General features: G+C 37.7%; 1 protein-coding gene and 1 pseudogene across 1 annotated transcript; one reads left to right on the forward strand and one right to left on the reverse strand.

Moving 5' to 3' along the window:
• Window positions 1-1114: 1114 nt before the first annotated feature.
• LOC132042778 (kinesin-like protein KIN-4A) lies at window positions 1115-18728 on the reverse strand (annotated as a pseudogene).
• On the forward strand, window positions 10523-14401 carry LOC132042775 (uncharacterized). Its single transcript, XM_059433292.1, has 2 exons — window positions 10523-11031; window positions 12670-14401. The coding sequence occupies exons 1-2, from the start codon at window positions 10584-10586 to the stop codon at window positions 13548-13550; spliced, it is 1329 nt and encodes a 442-aa protein (XP_059289275.1). The 5' UTR covers window positions 10523-10583; the 3' UTR covers window positions 13551-14401.
• Window positions 18729-20166: the final 1438 nt, after the last annotated feature.

A 20166-nucleotide genomic window follows, 5' to 3' on the forward strand; every position in this document is an offset into this window, starting at 1 on the left:
TGATTTTTATTTTCCCGTGGAGTATGACGTTTTATACGATATGTTAGGTCCCAAAGAGGGGGTGGCGCCCATTTTCCCCACCAGTCCCGAAACCCAACATATATATTTTATGTATAAGGGATATTAAATCCTTGTTTGGGGTTTCCCAAAGGAAAACCCCCGGATTTTGGGCTTTTGATGCATTTTCCCACATCTTATTTTGGTTATCCCTTTGGCCAATGGATTCATGTTTTTTATATCCCCGCAATTTTCCCGACCAACCCTTTTTTTCGGGGTCGCGTTTCATGCCCCCCAAAGGCATTGTTTCTTGACCCGGGGCTGGGCTTAGGACCCCCATTCCCGTCTTTCGAGTTGCCCCTTTGTTCGGGGGCCCCATTTTTTTTGGTAGTACATTTTCCTTATATATGTCTATTCGTGGACCGGGGGCCCCTCCCATCAATTTCTTTTTCCCTTTTAGAGGTCCGTAGACATATCCCGGGGGGTTTCAGGGGAGGGTTAAACCATGTTTGCGTGATTTTATGTTCGGGCGTCCCATTCGCTGCGCCCTTTACTTCCGCTCGCGTGCGTATATATATATTTTGGAATGTTCGTGTTTTTTATGATAGCCTTGCCGGCTTCTCGCGCGGTATCTATGTTTATATGCGATGTCTGAGACGACGTCCGACCTTTGTATATGTATAAGTTACGTGTATGTCGATTTTTGGTTAATTTTGGTAAGAGAGTACTTCAGTGTCCAAATTTCTGGACACTAGTTACGGCCTACGGGATTGGGTCGTGACACAATTACAATAGGTATAAACGTTAGTCAAATTTAACTTCAAGTTGGGATAACTTGGAGTGGGCTCAATAGTCTAGGGAGATTGTTGAGATAGGAGAGTTTAGTTCCTAGGTTACAGAGTTTGTAACTTGAATTTGCATAGGCTCACAATTGTAGTGAAGTTTGGGAAACATGAGCAGGGTAGTTTCAACGTAAAATTGTTGTGTCTCTTTACTTTACTATTCTTTACGATTCTACAAACGCTAGCCTGTAACAGGTAGAGTAATGTGTTCTATCCGATAGGCGAAAATCTGGTACTGATTAGGATAAAAGTAGGGCGTGCAGCGTAACATAACATATTCACTCTCTTAGAACTGTCAGCAAGTATACGTAGACCAATTGTACAACTGTGGGTAAAATGAAAAAGAGGACCATAACCCATAGATTCATTACTTTAAACAAAATCATATTGTGCTTACATATGATATACATTACATAAATTTGCCAAAAAAAGAGACAAGAACTGAGCGGATGTCTGCACATGCTCCTGTAACCTGACAGAAAATATCTCTCAAGATGAATGTTATATGCACAAGTTTGGAGATATGTCGTGTCAGCAAGTTACAGATATCCACCTTCTAAATATTGTTCTGTGATCACTCGCGTGTATGTAGCATCAACATGTATTCACAAGATGCCGCTGATGAATAATGACCAAATATCAGGAAATCCACTTCCTGGAAGAAACACCATAAACAAAATACTTCCACACTGGCACTTGAACTGCACCCTGCACATAGAATACCCTATTGTAAATGCCTATAATTATGAAATGATAGAATCTCTTGAAGTATGTCCGTCTCTATGAGCAGGCAATTTGACCCTTTAGATTCAAGGGCTTGTTCTCTCTTAAATTTCACTTGGTCAAAAATTGCCTGAATTTTGTTGCTTACCTTTGACCTTAATAAAACTCAATATTTTTTTGTATTTGTTTAATATCTGCTTCCTATCACGCAAAAGGGTGGCCGAAAGGTCAGACACTTTATGTCTGAGATATTTCTCAATGAACTGCTCTTAACACCATGATATCAACTTTGCGAAATCGCTCAAACAAGTATTCATATGTAAAAGTTATGGCGGCAAAGACTGTGTCACTATCTTGAGAGCCCAGTGGATAGGTGGAATGGAGTTTACACTATAATTTAACTCAAAATAGATTAACATTACCTGCACTTATTTCCAGTCCCTTTCTGTACGATGTTTTGGGCTCAAAAGAGATCAGAATGAAATATACATTTTGCACATCGAAGTTAGTGATCATTTTTCTGCATAACATCTGGCAGAGCCCGTTTACGATGACGTGCCCTCATCATTATTTCATAGTCGTGTCTAATTGATTCTGAAAGTCTCCAAGGTTTTTCCCGCTTCCATTTTAACTGTAGTAGCCACTGATGATGACTTCTTTTCCATCTCCACAGTTTCCCACCTTGTCCGGCAAATGTTGCCTTCTTCATTGACAACATCTGCACTCATCAAAAGAGCTTACGATCAGCCATGGTTGATGCTAATACTAAGTGATAAAGGGAATTGTCAAAAGAAGAAAAGGAGATGGCGAGAGAAACCTTTAGTTTTTGATCTGTAAATGCCTCTCTGACCGAAGCAGTAGCAATTCCAGCCGAATATTTGAGCTGTTTTTGTGCCGGAACAGGGGTTGGAGACAAAGGACCACTTGTATCATCCACAAAGTGTTTCTTGGGATTAGCCTGCTTCATATTTCAACATTTCAGTAAAAAAGAAAGAATGATACTTCATGTGTTCACCACAAGAAAAAAGAAATAATAAGCAAAACTGAGAAGAAAAGTATGACCAGGATAAGACTATTTAGATTTATCTAACAGCTTTATTTACTCAAGTGGCAGTTTCAGTAACCAGATAATACATAGGAAAAGTTTCATTTACAAAGATCTTTGAAGACAGTAAAATTTTTTTTTTTTTTTGATGACATGGGAACCAGCAGCCGCTACCCTTCGGGTGCGCACAGGGTAAACCCAGCTCCTGTGCAATAGCTCGCAAACCACACGGAGAGGTAACCCACACTAGGCAAGCCCCGTGCGACGCAGCTCGACTCGGAAGGCAAATCCCCGCTATCGTAAAAGGTGGGGTTTCGAACCTGAGACCTCCATTATGAAAGCCCCATGCTCAACCAACTGAGCCACCGTAGCAGGTGAACATGCCTTTTTTCTTCTAAAAGAGGAAGTAGAAAACTAAAAGCACGAGGTTGGAAAAAGAATGTAAAATGCAAGCAAGTAAATCCCTACCAAAGCTGATGAAGCTAATGATATTGTAACGGCCTTCTCTCTCAATTTCAGCTCCTTTCCGGCTTCCTTTCTCCTAAATTCACTTTGTCGCAGTAGACCAACAAGTTCTGTCATTTCCTTGATCTCAAGCTCCTTTTCCCAATGTTGGCACCTGGATACGTAAAAGTTAGTTAAATCAAAGAAATTCCCAAAGGCTGTGACAAAGCCAAAGTAAATGAGGTATTCCTTTCTACATGATTCTCTTCAAAGTTAAAGCTAGAGGAACATAGGAGGTCCAGTTTCTGGAAGTCTTCTAACCTGTGAACAGTCATCACAAATATAATATTATTGATATGGTTGGCTGGCATATATTATGCATTAATTTCTTAAGGGAACCTCCTTAGTATGTAATTTCTTTCTCTAAAACGCCAGATTTCGCAATTATATTGACCTGCATAACGGGGATTTTACAGAATCATAACATAAGATTGGACGTGGTGTTCAAAACTTAAGGACTTCTATCCTCTTTAGTATCCAGTCTCATGGCCATTGTCCTCCCTGGATCACCTAGATGCAAATCCTTCTAGGCTTACAACTCTTAGTATTGGTCCTTAGTAGTACACTCCAAACCCACTTCAAACCACAAAATTAGATCTCCAGCAGTGCTTCATATAACTTTAATTACACTAGTCTTTCAATTTCTGTGTTGCCTTTCCCTAGCTCTTCTTCTTATGAAGCTTCAGCCCAACAAATTCGTAATGTTTGAGGCAATGCTCTCACCAATCAGCATGTGGCTTGATTCACTATAAGATAGCTTGTTAATAGGAAGGTCACGTGATAAAGAGATAAATAGCAGAAATTTCAAACTATATGATAGGAAATGCATCAGGAAACTACCTTGCATCTGCCAGAGAACTGAACATATATTGGAGTAAATTTTTCGCATCCCCCATTGATTGTAGCTGGTTCCAACATCCACGATTACTGAAGGAACGATCTCGTTCTTCTGCTTTCGAAAGTTGTGAAGCCATGGCAACTAGAGAGTTGGATGACATGCTAAGCATATTCTCCAGAGACACAATTCTTTCCAGTCTTGCATTTGGTGACATTGACAGTGCCCTGAACAGATAACAGTGGAATTGGATAATCCAGCTGACCTTAAAATAAATATTCTTATGCAAAGCAGTTAATGCATATAGGGTACATTTATCAGTACTTCTGAATCCATTATCAGCTGAAGAGAACTACAAGTTTAGTATATGTACCTTGAAAGACCATTTTTCCCCTTCGGAGAGCTCAGTCCTTTTGAAGCAAATTCATTAACTTGTCTCAAAACAGCTAGCTCTTCTGCCAATGCAGCTCGTCTAGAATAGAGTGAAGGAATTGAATAAAGATAAAAACAAGAAAAAGCTTAATCATATAACTGTAAACAGCAAACAAGTAGATTAATGTAAGCCAGATAAAATTTAATTACATACACTTGACTCTCATACTCATGCCGAACTTCGTGAACATTCACCATAACCTCAAGCTCGTGATCAAGCCAACGTTGCAATGATTTGTCATTACTCTGAATGTAATAAGAAATGAATTGATAAAATAGGTCAAGAAACAAAAATTCATTAAAGTAGAAAAGACAAAAAAGATTATTACCTGTCCATTTGTTCCATTCCCTTTGCCAGTCGCTGCATTTTAGATATATTGTTAAATTTTCTTTTTCTAAATAGATGTTAGTAAGTAGACTAAGCTATACTTCTCAAATAAAGCTGCCTAGAAGATGGAACCTTTTCCGAGAGCCAAGTGCTTGATACTTTATACACTCTTCATAGTAACAGAAAGACACCAGTAACTTACAACAAAGACATCGTATCTAAGTGCAGACCTGAGTTTACACGAGCTGAAGATTTGCGTTCTTCTAGCAATTCTTTCAATCTTCTGGTTGCCATTGCAGCCTCCTCTGTCTTTCTTTGCAAAACCTGACATAAATTCAAGAAGTCATTAATGCACAAATTGACTCTGATCATTGCCTAACTTCTATTTCTTGACAGGGTGGGTAGTTCAGTACAGTTGAGAGAATGAGAATTTAAAGATAAAGACAAAACTCTTAGAGGAGAAAGATGTCCATGGTTTTCTAGTAACTCATCAAGCCATGACAGACATGGACATAAAAGGCACTATTTGCTCCTCTTCCCCATGAAACCTGCTTGACCAGAGTTGCCAAAAGACAAATAGCTAAAAAGTACGGGCAACAGGAGCACTATTTGGTCAACTTTTGAAATGAAATATTAACATGGCTTGATGACTGACTAGGGGCAAAACGGGATTTTGTTTAAGCTAGATCCTCAAGAAAGAGAATTTCTGTCGTGATCAAGATACTCAAAATGAGGGTATGTTGTTGTTGTTGTTATTGAAAACATTAACCATTTCGTGAAGTAGAAGTTGAATTGTGCCATACAAGTAAAAACATAGATCCTGCAGACAATCAAACATCCACTTCTCTCCAAGAAGCTTCTGTAGAACAATGAAACACAACATAAAGTAAAGAGTAAAATGCTCACCATCTTTTGGCGCTGATTCAAAGCAAGCAATTTATGTCTCTCATACTCATTCCTCCTCCCCTCCTTCCTTAACTGCATTTCAACAACCCAAAGATTTCAAATACAGTAACTTGCATTTTCCTCATTAACATCATGTATTTAGGAGAAGATAATTATCAAAATACATTTATAAATCTGAAATAGTAGTAATATCATTCCTTCTAATAATGGTGATAACCACAATATAAGGTGAAACATAGATAGTGAAAGCAGTAGCAGCAGCAAACTACCTGCACCAGTTCTTTTTCCCGAGATGCCTTCCATAGACGAAATTGTTCCGCCTCTTGTTTAATTTTTTGCTGCAGTTGTACCTAGAAAAACACAGAATAAAATTTGGATATAAGTGGTGTGAAGGACTAAAATCTTAAAGGTGAAATCAAAGGGTAATGCAACCTTCTGTGCCTTGATTGAATGTATTTCATCTTGCAAGCGTTTTCCTGCTTCATCACTCTTCTGTTTTTGGCGTAAAAGCTGAACCTGGTTCTCTTGTTGCTTCTTAAGAACTTGTATCTGGTAGGTGAACACACATTTAACATATTACAAAGACAGGAACTCATCAGAAGACTAAAAGTTTTCTAAATCTCGAGTAAATGACTGCATCAAAGAACATGGCACATGTGCAGACCTGTGCTTCAAGGGATTTTAGTTTTTGGGAATGCATATCTTGCAATTTCTGTGACTGTTCATCAGAATTAGCAGCATGATTTTCAACCTCAGCTAATAATCGATCTCTCTCTTGCTGCATCAATGGATCAACAAATGAGGAACCTAGGTTCCAGCCCACGCAGAAATTTGAAATTTACATTTTGTTTAATTTCTTTTTCAATTACCTGCACAACTCTTTTCTCCTCTTCAAGTTCAATAATATTTTTTCCGAAATGTTCCTTCAGAGCCATGGTGTCAAAACATCCATAAAGTTTCATCTCAATCTGCGCCAAATTAAAGACAGGAAATGCTAGAAGCCATAAGAGAAGGTACCATCTAGTAGAAATGTAGAATCTACAGCAATTTCTGACATCCAATTTCCATATATAATCAATTTCATAACATGATATGACATACCGAAACTAGTACTTCTAAAACCTCAAACGACAAACAAATGGGATGCATCAGTGTGGAAGTCCAGCTATCTACAGAAAATGGCAGAACTATGAACGTTCTCTAGGTTTGATAATGCCAATTCAATAAATATGCATTTGTAAGATGAAGCCAAGGATATGGTTGTCGCCGCCCTGTTCCATGTCAAAAGTTGAAAAAACTAAAGAACCAAACTTGAACTTCCAACTACTGCTAGTTACAAGACAATTTTTTCAGACATTTAGTGAATTTCTTTAATGAACACTTGTATTTGAGAAGAAAATCATATGGTGGTAGGCTAGCACTTTGCTCTGATTGTCATGTTCAAGAGCATACAACTTTAAATTGCACCAAGTTGTCTTAGTGTGTAGAACATATTGCTCTACCATTGATATGTTTAGTATAAATGTGGTTGAAGAGTCTATGTTACCTCTTTCTGCTCTAAACGTCTATTCAAGTCTATTCAAGTCATTCAATTCTTTGTCCCAGGAGTCTTGCAGGAGAGTATGTTCCAACTCTTTTGCTGCTGCTGCTTCTTCCATGTCTCCTGGATCACCTGTCAGTCAAAGTTAGTCCAAATCTAAAAACTGAACCAATTGTAGAGTTTGGCCTTAACTTTTGAATCATATAGAGAAATAGTTCTCCTTTCCTGAAAAATAATTCCTAGTTACAGTTGAGGTCATTATACCATTTTCTTTCACAGGATAACCAGATGATTCCATGCTTTGCAAGCCCCTTTTAAGACCTTCACTTTTCACTGGAAAGGCACCACTAACCTGAAGATAGAGATGGAGAATTAGTTATGTCACTAATCGGTGTCACTATTCCTCTTTCCATAAACTGGACTCCAGTAATGTAGAATGCGTACTTTAACTTCCGTTCCACATTGCTCAGCGCTTGAGCCTCTTCTGCGGTACTCATGCAGTTCTCTACTTAGCTCCTCATTAGTAGCTTCAAGCCATGAAATCTTATCCTTAAGTTCCTGCACGTAATGTTTCGATTGGGATCTACACTATTGTAATTCATTGAAGAATGAACACTATCCAAGGATCTATTTTAAGTTGTGAAAGGAATTCTAAGTCACGGACAACCACAGAACAACAAAAACACCTGTATTGCAGCAGAAGAAGCACCTCCGCTACGGGCAGAGAGTTCTGCCTCCAAATACTCTAGTTGTTGGCGCATCTTCAGCATCTCATTAGACATGGGAGCTCTATTAATCTAGAAAGTTCAAAGAGAGGTACTTAAGATTTCTTTGTCCAGAATGATGGAAAGACAACTGTAAGAAGAGCTTTGTTTGCAAAACTTACTACAGGCTTGTTCTGAATATTCCGAGCACGATTTGCATATTTAAGAGTGTTCAGAGTTTCTTCAGCATTTATATCAGCAGGACTAATGCATGCTGGAAAAAAGTAAACTACAAGATAAGTAAATTGCAAAGAGTCCGTTTGCCGGCACAGACCAACATCTCAAAGGCAGAGAAATAAGAACAGTAAGTACTTTGATTAATCAAGATGAATATATATAACAGTGTCATAGATTTCTTCAGCAGCCCACTTCCACAATGTTTTTTTTCTTGGTGTCTCTTTTAAATGGTAGAAAAATGACATGTTCACCGGAGATCGAAACAATTCAGAGGACGCAAGTAATTCAAATTAAGTGATGCCAGAATGTGCCAGATAAACATACCCTCTGAGGACTCCCAAACAACTATATAATCCGATTAATACCTCATAAGAAGTCCCAAAACAAAAGGTTTCAACTTCCTCAACCTAAACATCCACGGAGCTACCTAACATTCTGGCCACAGAAGAAAGTAAAGGGAACAAAGGTGAACTAATCCAACCAGTTTGCTTCCACAATGGAAAGAGCCACTGGTTTAGCTCTCGAGTGACAAAAATTGGTTAACAGTGTGCAGCCATGAGCCCATACTACTAAAGATTCCAAACGTTAACACCACCATGATTTAGCGTAGATTAAACTGAGCATAAGGATTGTGTTCAGTGTTAGGGTTAACAATGAATCAACTTTGCCTCAACCCAATTTATCTCTTCTTGTTGACAAATACGCCTCAATCGCATATTTGTTGGGGCTTAATATGTAAGTTCTCTATCTCCTTTCAGCTCTATTCAGGAATCTTTCTTTCCAATACTAAAGAATTCGTCTGCTAAGACAAATAAGGTGTTTTCTAAAATCTTACTATTATTGCTACACGGAAATACAAGTCTCTAACCAGAATAAAAGGACTGCTAACAAACACGAGACCTAATGTATGCATAACAACTAACTTTTTAATCATAACTAGTTAAAGGAACAAAAACAAACAAAAAGTGGATTTATGCTGACAATTATGAGCAGAGAAGATCAGTACTGGGTATTTTTAACAAGCAAGAGATTCTGTACAGCATATAAAGCATAACCCAGTATCAAACTTGCTAGTCAACTCACAGGGGAAAATCAAATTCTTGACCATTCAGAGCAGCAACAACATTCAGTAGACAACATATTGGCAAAAATTACCAATTTTGGCAAAGCGTTCACTTGTGAGTTCAGTAATGAGCACCACCAAGGGGTGTGGTGGGATGGTTGGGATCCCTCCACCCTTAGCTAGAGGTATCATGCTAGAACAGAGAACTTCTTGGTAGGGAACGTTTTACCCCCTCAGTGGGCCTACCTGGCGTGAACCCGGATTAGTCAAGCCAGTGCACTTCGGATATCGGATGATTAAACAAAAAAGGAATTTCAGTAATGAGCATTGAAAATGTGTAGTTTATGGTGGGTCCAGAGCAGGGGCGAAGGGAGGAAGGGTCAAGGGGGTATCCGAACCCCTTTCGGCAGAAAATTACACTGTTTATATATGGTTAAAATTATTTTTTATGTATATATAGTAGACGTTGAACCCCCTTTGGATTCTTCGTGTGTGTACTTTTTCATATTTTGAACCTCATTAGTGAAAATCCTGGCTCCGCCACTGGTCCAGAGTACGTAATAAGAGTCAGTCATATTATCATTGAAAGGTCAATGGAACTATATCATATTGCTTTCATTGGCTAGAACTAAATCTAGAAAAATTCACTGAAGTGAGATATATTATTGTCCATGAGCATGCTCTATGAGTTAATCAAATGCAAAAAAGGGGTTGATAAAAAGGAATTACCCATCATGAAAGTACGACTGTTACTGCCAAGTGAATCCTGTCAATTGCCAAAAATTCTCAGTGAATGAAATGAGCAAATAACTTCAATGGACACAGCGGAAATGAATCAACAAAGAAGAAATGATAAAATACGATTATTCCGAAGATGAAGATTATAAGAAAATCCTAAAATAATTAAGCTTTGGTGACCGCATAATAATGCCAAAGCATGTTCACAACGTTTTGCATATTATCCAATTAAACGTGGAAGTGTTGATTTTTTTTTTTTTTTTTTTTTTTTGTCCTCTTTACTGAGAAGACTTGTGACAAAATTTGGTCATCTTACTTATCCCTTCCTCCATCCCTGAAAGAATGGTGGGATTGGGACGAGGTTCAACCCTCTAATTTTCGGTGTGAATTTGTTGGGCGTATTTCTTCCTGCAAACTTTTTTCTAAACTTCAATCCTCAAGTTCTTTTTCAACTTCAACTTTAAATATTGTGCATAATTATTAAATAAATTGTTGAGAATGGGGTAATTGGGAACTTTTTTTATTCACATAATAGTCCCTGAGGTAATAACATTTCTATTGTAGTCCTTAGCTTTCCTTTATATTTTGTACCAAGGCTTTGTAAGAACCATGTTGAATGAGAAATCAATTTTATCCTTTCTTTTTCTCTTTCTCTGTTTCTTTTCCTTGAGTTTCCTTAGTTAATTTTCATGGCTTTTCCCATTTGGGAATCACAACAATTGGTATCAGAGCCAACGTTTCTCTGCCCCAATTCCACAGCGATGCTCCACCACTTTTATTGTCATTCACCGCGAAGCTTAGCTACTGCATCCATTCCCGAGGTCTATATCCATGGTTTACCAATTCCATATGACGTTCAAACAAGCAGTAGGGAGCAGCAGATTCCGTCAGATCTGTATGCACATAGAGGCTTCATTAACCCACATGCAACAGATGTGGAAGGGAGTGGGTTCCATGCCGGCCGAGCAAATAATGCTTCAATTAACCCAGTTGATGCATATGCACATGGAGAACTCAGCTCGTACATACCGGGTCACAATTATGAATTTACCACAAACACAATTGTTGGTGGCCAGCTTATCGATATCATTCCGCAACGAGAGAATCTGTATTCGACAACCACAAACTCGATTACAGGTGACGAAATTGTCAGTAGCTGTCAATATTGGGATAATCTTTATCCAGGGTGGAAGTTTAATGTCACTACTGGTCAGTGGTATCAGCTGGATACATACAATTCAGGGGTAAGTGCAAATTCTGTTTCTTCTTGTACTATTTCTAAAGAAACATTAGAGGTCCCTTACTTGCAGCAAATTAGTCACCCTTTTGTTGAGAATCTGGCCGTCGGTGATACCAAAGAAAGTGTCACCTTGCCTCCAGTCCCGGTAACTGATGTTATTGAGAATGAAGTAAATGAACAAGCTACTCATTATGAGGACCACCTGTTTGATAAATGTTCTCAAAGAACAGTAGATATTTTTCAAGAGTTCCCAAACAATGGAGGTGACTTAATGAATAGCGGCCAAGAGTGTCAAGTGTCCAATGAGACTAAAAAAATTATCACTAATGAGATTTTGTTTGAAGAATTTGGAAAACCCGAAGAGGAGATATTAGAAGATAATGGATATCAAGTGCTCGATCAAAGTCTTCGGTCATATGGAATTAATGTGACGGATATGCAATGGGATGAAAGTGAAGGAGATGAGCCTATGGAGCTTGAAGATGGGGGGGACGAGTTGGAGGTATCTTACCAACATGTCGAGGTTAATCATGAAATTAGTTATGCACGTGTGGATGAGTCGGAAGAACCTTATCTACCTATTCTAATGGGGGTTTAACCTAGAGAAACTGGCCTCACAAAAGTCATTACGACAGAGGTGGAATCTGACACTCAAGCGGGAGACTCAAGCTATGTGGCCAAGGTGTTTGACAAGAGCTCCCCAGGAAATGAAATTCAGTCACTTAAACCATTCATTTATAACCAGTCGCTCTTCACTTATCTTAGATACCAGGAGTTGTTAGTGCTGACTGACACTAAAAATAAGCTTCAGACTCAAAACAATCATACTCTGAGAGTAACTTTTGAACAACCGAGAAAGAAAGAAGTGACGCGTATAATTAATGATAACATCTGGTGGCTACAATGTGACTTTGGCTTGTATAATGGCAATTTGCTTGACACTGAGCAAATAAGACAACAGTTGGTTCATGTCCCTTCTAAAATGAGTTTATCGAACGCAGTTGTTAACAACTGTATGCACAGCACCTTCGGAAGATGTTTCATGAAGCATGACGTGATCATTTTTGGTTGTCAACTTCAAAAGATTGTGAGAAAGGATATAGTTAATCCTGAGTTTTATTCACTTGCACTACATGAAAATGCTCTTGCTCATTTGTCACATGACACAGTCTTTAATATCAAAAATATTGTAGTAGATACTAGAGATTCCGTATTTCTTCAGAGAGATCCAAATCATGTTTCATCATTGAACTACATTGCTCGAGGTGAAAAGTTACAAGGGGTAATGAAAATTTCTATAGAAATGCAGATGCAACCTAAAGTGGTATAAGTGGTGAAAAGTGAATCTAACATGGATGATGTTGAGCTTGGATTGGAAAGTTCTCTCATGGCTTGCAATGAGATTTCAAACACATCTTTGGCTTGTTTTGGTAATTGCGACAACCAAGTGATTGTTAGGGGTAGTGTGTTTGCTGAATCTGCATCATATGAGGTTACCTTAGACTATATTCATGGCTTTAGTTGGTTTGATACAGGGCAGAGTTTGAAGAGGCTCAGATTTCGTGATCACCATGTGTTTGCACCTGCAAATCTCTTTTCACATGCCATTTGGGATACTGTTAAGCTGAGACTTTTGCTTGAACCGAGTCCTTCTATAGGGGAACTTGGGATATCATTGACAGATGGGGATCAACATACACTCAAAGAATCTTTTGATGGGATTAAGAAGGTGTTTGTTGGACGGCAGATTATTGAGGATAACGCTGAAAGTTTAAACGAGAAAATGTCTTATTTCTGGTGTAAACTGAAGGAGGTAGTTGGCAAAACTGATGGTCAAGATGACCAGAAGGTAGTTGGTATTGCTATTAAGGTAACTGACTTGTATTGTCGCAACATTAGTTTCATTAGCACTTCATCCAGTTATTTGAAAGATGACAATGGTGTTGCAACTCTATTGATTTATAGTCCTCAAAAGAAAATTAATGAAACAATGATGGTCTTTGATCTCAGATATGACACTTACAGTGAACTTTTTCATCAGTTCAACGATGGTGATTTCGCGTGGCTCTCTACCTTTTATGTTATCTATATTGATTGTGATGAGTTTGAGATGGTGCTTGAGTCGCTAGCGATTCTGATTATATTTCAAGATGGACATGTCAGGATGTGTGTAATCGAAAAGGAGAATAGCTATGGTGTTGTGGTGAGTAGTATACTTCTTAATTGCGATGGTGCAGTGTTAAAGTTGAAGAGAGTGGGAAAATTGGCAAGTTTGTTTAAATTTTCAAGGATTATTCAGAATGGATTGAATGGTGCAGCTAGTCTCCTATGCCAATTTGCAAAGTTGCAATGGTCCAACAATAATACAATAGTGCAAGGTGTGTTTGTAATGATACAAAGTGCACGACAACCTTAAATGAGATTGAAATACAGCTTCTACCTATTTCTTTGCTGCTGGTTATTGCATTGTCCACTGAGAGTAGCAGTGCAGTTGTCTGGGTATTTACTGCTCATATTCATCATAGAAGTGAGCAGCAGATAACATTGTTGGAAGAAGCTAATACTGATGCTATTCAATATGGTTTTCCTTGCAAAGATATTGGTAAAACGCTAGTGAACGCTAGCTCCTTAGCAGTGGTCTGTTGTGCAGAAGTAAACCATAGGTTTGTTACTTCCTTGACTAATGAATTCGAACAAAAATTGGAGACGACAATTTTGTTTTTTGATCCTGGAGGTGGTACTTTGGATTGGTCACTTTATGCGGTATTTGAGATGTTTTGTATTGTTTTTAGTACCAATCTTAGGGTTGGGTGTGCTCAAAAGCTACATGAGACCAAATATGTTGCACTTATCTCCACTTCAACTATATATCTCAGTGGTGAAGTTTATGTAGCTACCACCTATGTGTTAGGCAAGAAAGCTGGTGAGAGGAATATTTTCATCTTTGATCCTGGAGGGAGAACAACTTATGCGGTGTTCTAGTTGAAGATGCCGTAATCATACTTAGATGTATGGAATTTCCTCTTTGGTTACACTGCAGACAGAAGCCCACCGGTTTGCTGCATTTCAGTCACAAGCTCGCAGTTTTCATGAGCACCATTTCTAGTTTTTCATTTCAACCTTGAGGTCAAGGTTCTTTTAAAAGGGGGATGGAATGTTGTGAATGGGGTAATTGGGAACTTTTTTTATTTACATATTAGTCCCTGAGGTAATAACATTTCTATTGTAGTCCTTAGCTTTCCTTTATATTCTGTAACAAGGCTTTGTAAGAACAATGTTGAATGAGAAATCAATTTTATCCTTTCTTTTTCTCTGTTTCTTTTCCTTGATTTTCCTTAGTTAATTTTCATGGCTTTTCCCATTTGGGAATCGCAACATAAATCTAACGAGTACTATAAATCACAATATTTATAGTTAAAAGCTATTAGATAATGATTGAAAAATCTTAGTCAAAGAAATAACACAGTTTTGGCTCCTTAAATAGTAATGTGCCAAACAAAGTGGAAGAAAGGACGTATTCAAGAAAGACTATAAAGGATTTCAGAACAACATTCCAATATCTGAAAATCTAATAACTCTGTAACAGGCAGGAGAAGAATTGGACCTATGCTGGATATAGAAAATATAGTTGACACCATTAACTATCAAGATTGCATTATCAGCAGTACCATGCTAAATGGTGGAAAGGTGACCCAAATGTTTAAAACCATTTCATGACAAGATGCATAAAGGAAGTACACTTTTTCTTCAAGTAAACGAAGAGAACACTTGTTTTACCTTATTTTAGTTATGTTTTGACATAGAAAATGATTATTGGATGCCTTTCTGTCTTTAGAGATAAGATGTATGATGCACCTACTACAGAATTCTCAAAGAAAAAAAACAAGATTTTCCCATCTCTTATAAGTGTTATAAGTGGTCCTCTACGATTTGATAAAAAAGAACATTGGAATATACTTAAAAGGGGAACCATGTCAAACCTGTAGTAGCCGAGTGAGTTTACTATCTCGATATGGAACATGAACGCCTTCTTTCCACTTTTTCTCATCACCTAGTGCACTAATAACATTTCCAAGTGCAAGAAGGCCTTTATTGATGTGAACTCCTGTTATAGAAAATCCGCCAAATAACTGTGTCACACATGAGGAATTTCCAAACACATTAACAGAAAACTATGATAATGAGAACCTTCTTTAAAACGGAGACCATCTGATCCCGTTCTTTTGGCCCGCTCTGACCCAGCAAGATCCACCAAATGCAACTTGGCACAAAGATATTCTTCAGTCATGCACTCATTGCTATGGCCATCATTAGAATCCATCAGATTGAGCTTGCGCATCTGCTCCAGTGTAATGGTGAAGATGGCATGAGACCGACTGAAAAAAATGAGAAAAGGGATGAAAAAGTTCATATCATTTTCTACATAACTAATTCAACAGGGAGAATGTGTCCTTCAGATTATTCCCTGGATCGATTAAGGAATGATATGTAAGATGCAAGCGACAAAACCCGGATTTAATGTTTTAAGTCAAACTATTGCTTACTCAGAATACTATATCTGTCTGTTGGTGGTAGTAATCAATGAATCACATTGGTCCAGGATAAGAAAATTGGATTAAATTATAGGATAAACTAAAGTCATTCTTGCTTGAAGACCAAGGGAACAAGACAATAAAACTATTCTTCCTACCTTGACTGGTTATTCATGTTTGTACTGCCAGTGGCCCTACTAAGTGATCCTTGTTCCAGGCAGTGAGCCATTTCCTTTAGCGTTTTTACACTGCGCTCAGTTGATCCTGCTAATGTAATGACACCCTTTGATGTTTCGCGGATTTGAATTGGTGGTTTACTAGGGATGGCTACTTTTCCAGTCTGTCCATTTGTTGTCTCTGATTTGCTAGTACAATTGGGGTCCAGCAAATCTTGTACTTCTTCTTTGTGTATCTGCATAAGAGAATAACTTTGTAAACAGCATCAGCACATAGAAACATGCATAACGAAGTTTCTACAAAAGCAACAGCTGTTTCGAGAAATTTCAGCACCTCAAAGAAAAGTTAGATCAGTCTACAAACTTTCCAAGTGAAGAGTGTTGTGTACATAAAATAAATAAATAAATAAAGGTGTCCTCTGTCTAACAACTTTTAGATTTTAGATGAGGTGGTCACACAATTCAACATAACATCAGAGAAGATAGAGGTCCTCTATACAAGTCTCACCTCCACCTATAAACAAATTATTTCCATGTACTTGGCCCAATAAAAAGATCAGGCCAAAAAAATAAATAAAAGGGTTCTTTGTCAGTAGGTGAGATGGTCACACAATTCAAAAGTAGAATTGCAGAACAGGAAATATGTATGATGCGGCATTAACTCAAGAAAATTAACATAAGAATGATAGACCAAATATTCCGACTCATCCTACTTTGGCGTGTTGGAAAAATGTATATTAATGGAAACAGTTGTTCCTGGATAGAATTCTGCACCATTATTTCACCATTCTATTTCTAAAGCATGGACAAGTAACTAAAATATGGTCTAAATGTTGTTTTGCATCATCATGCTACTATAAATATTAGGAAAAATGAAGGTTGATATGCTCACTGTCAAAGTCACTCATCTTTCCTACACGATCATTTAATTCTTAAGTATAATCTCTAATGTACAAAACCAAAGACAGCCTGTACCTTATGGCCCAATTAAGCTATCTACTAGAATTAGTGAACGTTTTGGTATAACGAGCCATTTGTTTGGTAAAATACTTGTTCTTAACTGAAATGCTCAGAGCCTCGACAAAGAAAAGAAAGCCGAGACGAGATGTTCAGGGAAATGACGAGAAGAAGGATTTTTTGAAACTAGAAACAGAGAAGAAAGGAATGAGTTGGTGAATCTCAATGAAGGATACATGCAACTTGAATTCTGACTGATGTTTCAAGGTCTCGATCTTGTTGAATAAAGTATCCATAACTTGCGGAATGAGTCCAGTTTGGCAACCATCTTTGAAACCTGTACCCATGGTGTATGTTTTCCCAGAACCTGTCTGCATTACATTGAAATGTAAATTGGAAGGTCATGGAAACAAATGGCTGAAAATGGAGAATAACTACTATCACATAAACACACTTACACTATATGATAAACATTTACCTGGCCATAAGCAAGGACGGTGGCATTATATCCTTGGAATAGACCATCAATGAGAGGAGCCACACACTCCTCAAACATTGCAGCTGAAGGAGAACCACTATTCCCATACACATGATCAAAAGTAAATGAATGTGCCCCAATTTTGACCTGCGAAGCAACTAATGAGCCTTGTACTTGCTAGTGAAGAGTAAATAATAATAAATGTAGACTGCAGAAGTGCCTCCGAACTCTAGTAGGCGTATTGAAAATCCACTTTGCCGTCTCCAAAACATAATTACTACATTCAAAGTGCTGGTGAAAGATTGCCCAACTATCTAGTTTTCAACAAAAAAGTCTCCCGGACTTCAAAGGGAAAGGACTCGGAGAAGGTAGTGGACAGCCCAGTGCAGGGGAAGGGCCGGACCACAAGGGTCTCAATTAAGTAGAGGAACATGTGCGCTATCTAGGCAGAATAAACAGCAAGGTAAGAAATTAGCTACTATTACACAAAAGATATGCTGACACAAAATACAAATAGTCTACATGCATGATCCTGTTGTCGGCCTTATGAATTGTACTCTGGTTTTCCAGTTCAGAGTCACATTCAGATCAACCAATCGGTTAATAACTTAGCTTTAGGGAATTAAAGAAATTGTTACTATCAAAGAGAAATTGGATTAGCAATCTGTAATTAAGTAGAAACATAGATTGATTCTTCCCCATTTAGAAGCAAAGCACTAGGCTATCACAGTATGACTCGGATTCACATCAGCACAACCGATTAAACTGGAACATGCAGATGCCAGAAAAACATGGCCTTTAATATCATAATGTGATCCATAAAGGCATAATTATATGATCCAAGAAATCATCAATTTGGAAAGAAAAGGCTAAAAATAATGAAGGAGAGAGCAGGAACAAGTATTAAATTGTCTAGCCATAGAGTGAACAATGGGTGAAAAAGTATACCTGAGGCTTGGGAGGGGTGACAAAGACACAATCATTGCAACTTTGAAGCTTCTCATCCCCAATAAGCGGCCGAAAGAACTGCCACTTTCACAGAACAATCCTCACCTTCCATACAATATATATTACTTGAAGAAAAAAACTCAGTCAAAAGGGTGTTCTTAATTGGCTAGTGGGTACAAAAACGGTAGCTCACACAATTGGAGAGGAAGTTAGAAAATGATGAGAAGACAGAAAGAAACCAAGAAAGCAGCTATAGCCTATATTAACAAATACACGCTACAGAGAGAGAATGTAGTAAGGGTATGTTTGAGTTTGAGAAATAGAGAAGAAAAGCCTTCTATATATTGTCTCTGTGTGTGTGTGTGTGTGAGAGAGTGTAACTTCAATGAGAGCAACAACCGCTAACATGTTTTTCTTTATCTTGTACTTTCAGGCCTTTTGCTTTTTTCTTGTCTTTCCTTACTGTAAACTGCACTGCACATCTGACGGTGAGCCACAGAGAGAGAGAGTAGGTAGTCTTATTTCATTTCCATTCATTAGTACTACTCTTGTATTTTCTCATTTTTAAATTTCTACTTTTACTGTTGCTTGCCTCGTTTTCATGTTTCTTTGAGACGAGGATCTGTGAAAACAACCTCTCAACTTTGTCAAATATAGAGATGAAGTGTGCGAACACGCTGATACAATTCAAGTTGCATCAAGATTTTTCACAAGGAGCCAAACTCGTGAGCTTCAAGCATTGCAAGAGTTGTTCACGAAGAGAAACGTACTTGAGTACACTCTAGAGCCTTCTCGGGAATTTCAAGTGTTGGAGAGGATGAAATGGAAAAGAGTGACAAAGAGGGCTATGCATGCAAAGAGGCTAATATTTAAATGCAAGCCTTTTTCAAGTTCCATTTCCAAGAAAGACCACTGTGTTAAAGCAAGACCCTTACTTCATTAAGGATATACTTGTAATAGCTAGTTTGTCTTTCTTATTTTCCTAGTATAAGTGGTAGACTTCAACATTTCCTGGGCAGATTTTTATGATTATTGATATTGAAAACTCATTGAGAGTAGAGAGCTTGTTTAAGTCTTTGATTGTGATATTGTTGCGAGGATTAGTTGCTTAGGATTAAAAGTCCCTTGAGGTCATCCTAGGAGATTAGGTGCTTAGTTGTATGCAATTAAGAGGTCTTAACTAATCTAGAGCTTTGGTTGCCTAACTGTGTGTTCTTTTGTGTCAATCTATTTATCCATTTTCTTTTCTGGTTAATGTCTTGTCCTTTTCGCTTCCGTTATTATATCACACACCTTACCCTCTTTAGACCCCGCTTATGAAATATCAATTTAAGTTGTTTATACTTGTAATTTGTGATTTAATTGATTATTATACTTTATTCCTTATACCCTTGTTATAAATAGTTATGTTTTAGCACTAGTTTTCTAGTTAATGTTGTTGTGAATAAATTACATTTGTATATTAGTAGTTTTCTATACATTACTATATTATATAAAACTTAAACTTTTCGAATAAGACACAGTAATTTCTAGATGTGCTTTGGCTGTAAATTTTTATTCCTCCTGGGTCTCCACTTAGCGACGGTTCTTTTGATTTCCCGTCGAAAACAGTTGGCCATCACACTTTTCGCTTGTTATTATATTTACGCTTTTGCCCACTTTTTTTTTCCTCTTTTCTTTCTTCGCTGTTAATTTATTTATTTCCTTTTATGGCATGTGTTAACGAGTATGTATCACGTCTAAAAGTATGGTAATAGTATCCTTAAATTATGGTCGAAAAGAAAGGTGCAGCACAGCGCAAACCATGTGATTTGGAATCCCACACGATCACGGGGAGGAATTATTTTCATTTTGGAATGATCGAGGAGGCTAAGTTGTGTGTCGTGTTCATATCTAATCTTTTTATTTTTTAAGTGAATAATGCAATAATTTGAAAAATCA

The sequence above is a fragment of the Lycium ferocissimum genome, unplaced genomic scaffold (assembly GCF_029784015.1).
Source record: "Lycium ferocissimum isolate CSIRO_LF1 unplaced genomic scaffold, AGI_CSIRO_Lferr_CH_V1 ctg1784, whole genome shotgun sequence".
In the NCBI taxonomy this organism is placed as follows: Eukaryota; Viridiplantae; Streptophyta; class Magnoliopsida; order Solanales; family Solanaceae; genus Lycium; species Lycium ferocissimum.

Coding starts and splice junctions, on each gene's coding strand:
- LOC132042775 (XM_059433292.1), top strand. CDS start 10,584: ATGGCTTTTCCCATTTGGGAATCACAACAATTGGTATCAGAGCCAACG. Junction 11,032..12,669: donor AACCACAAACTCGATTACAG/GTGACGAAATTG, acceptor GGTTTGATACAG/GGCAGAGTTTGAAGAGGCTC.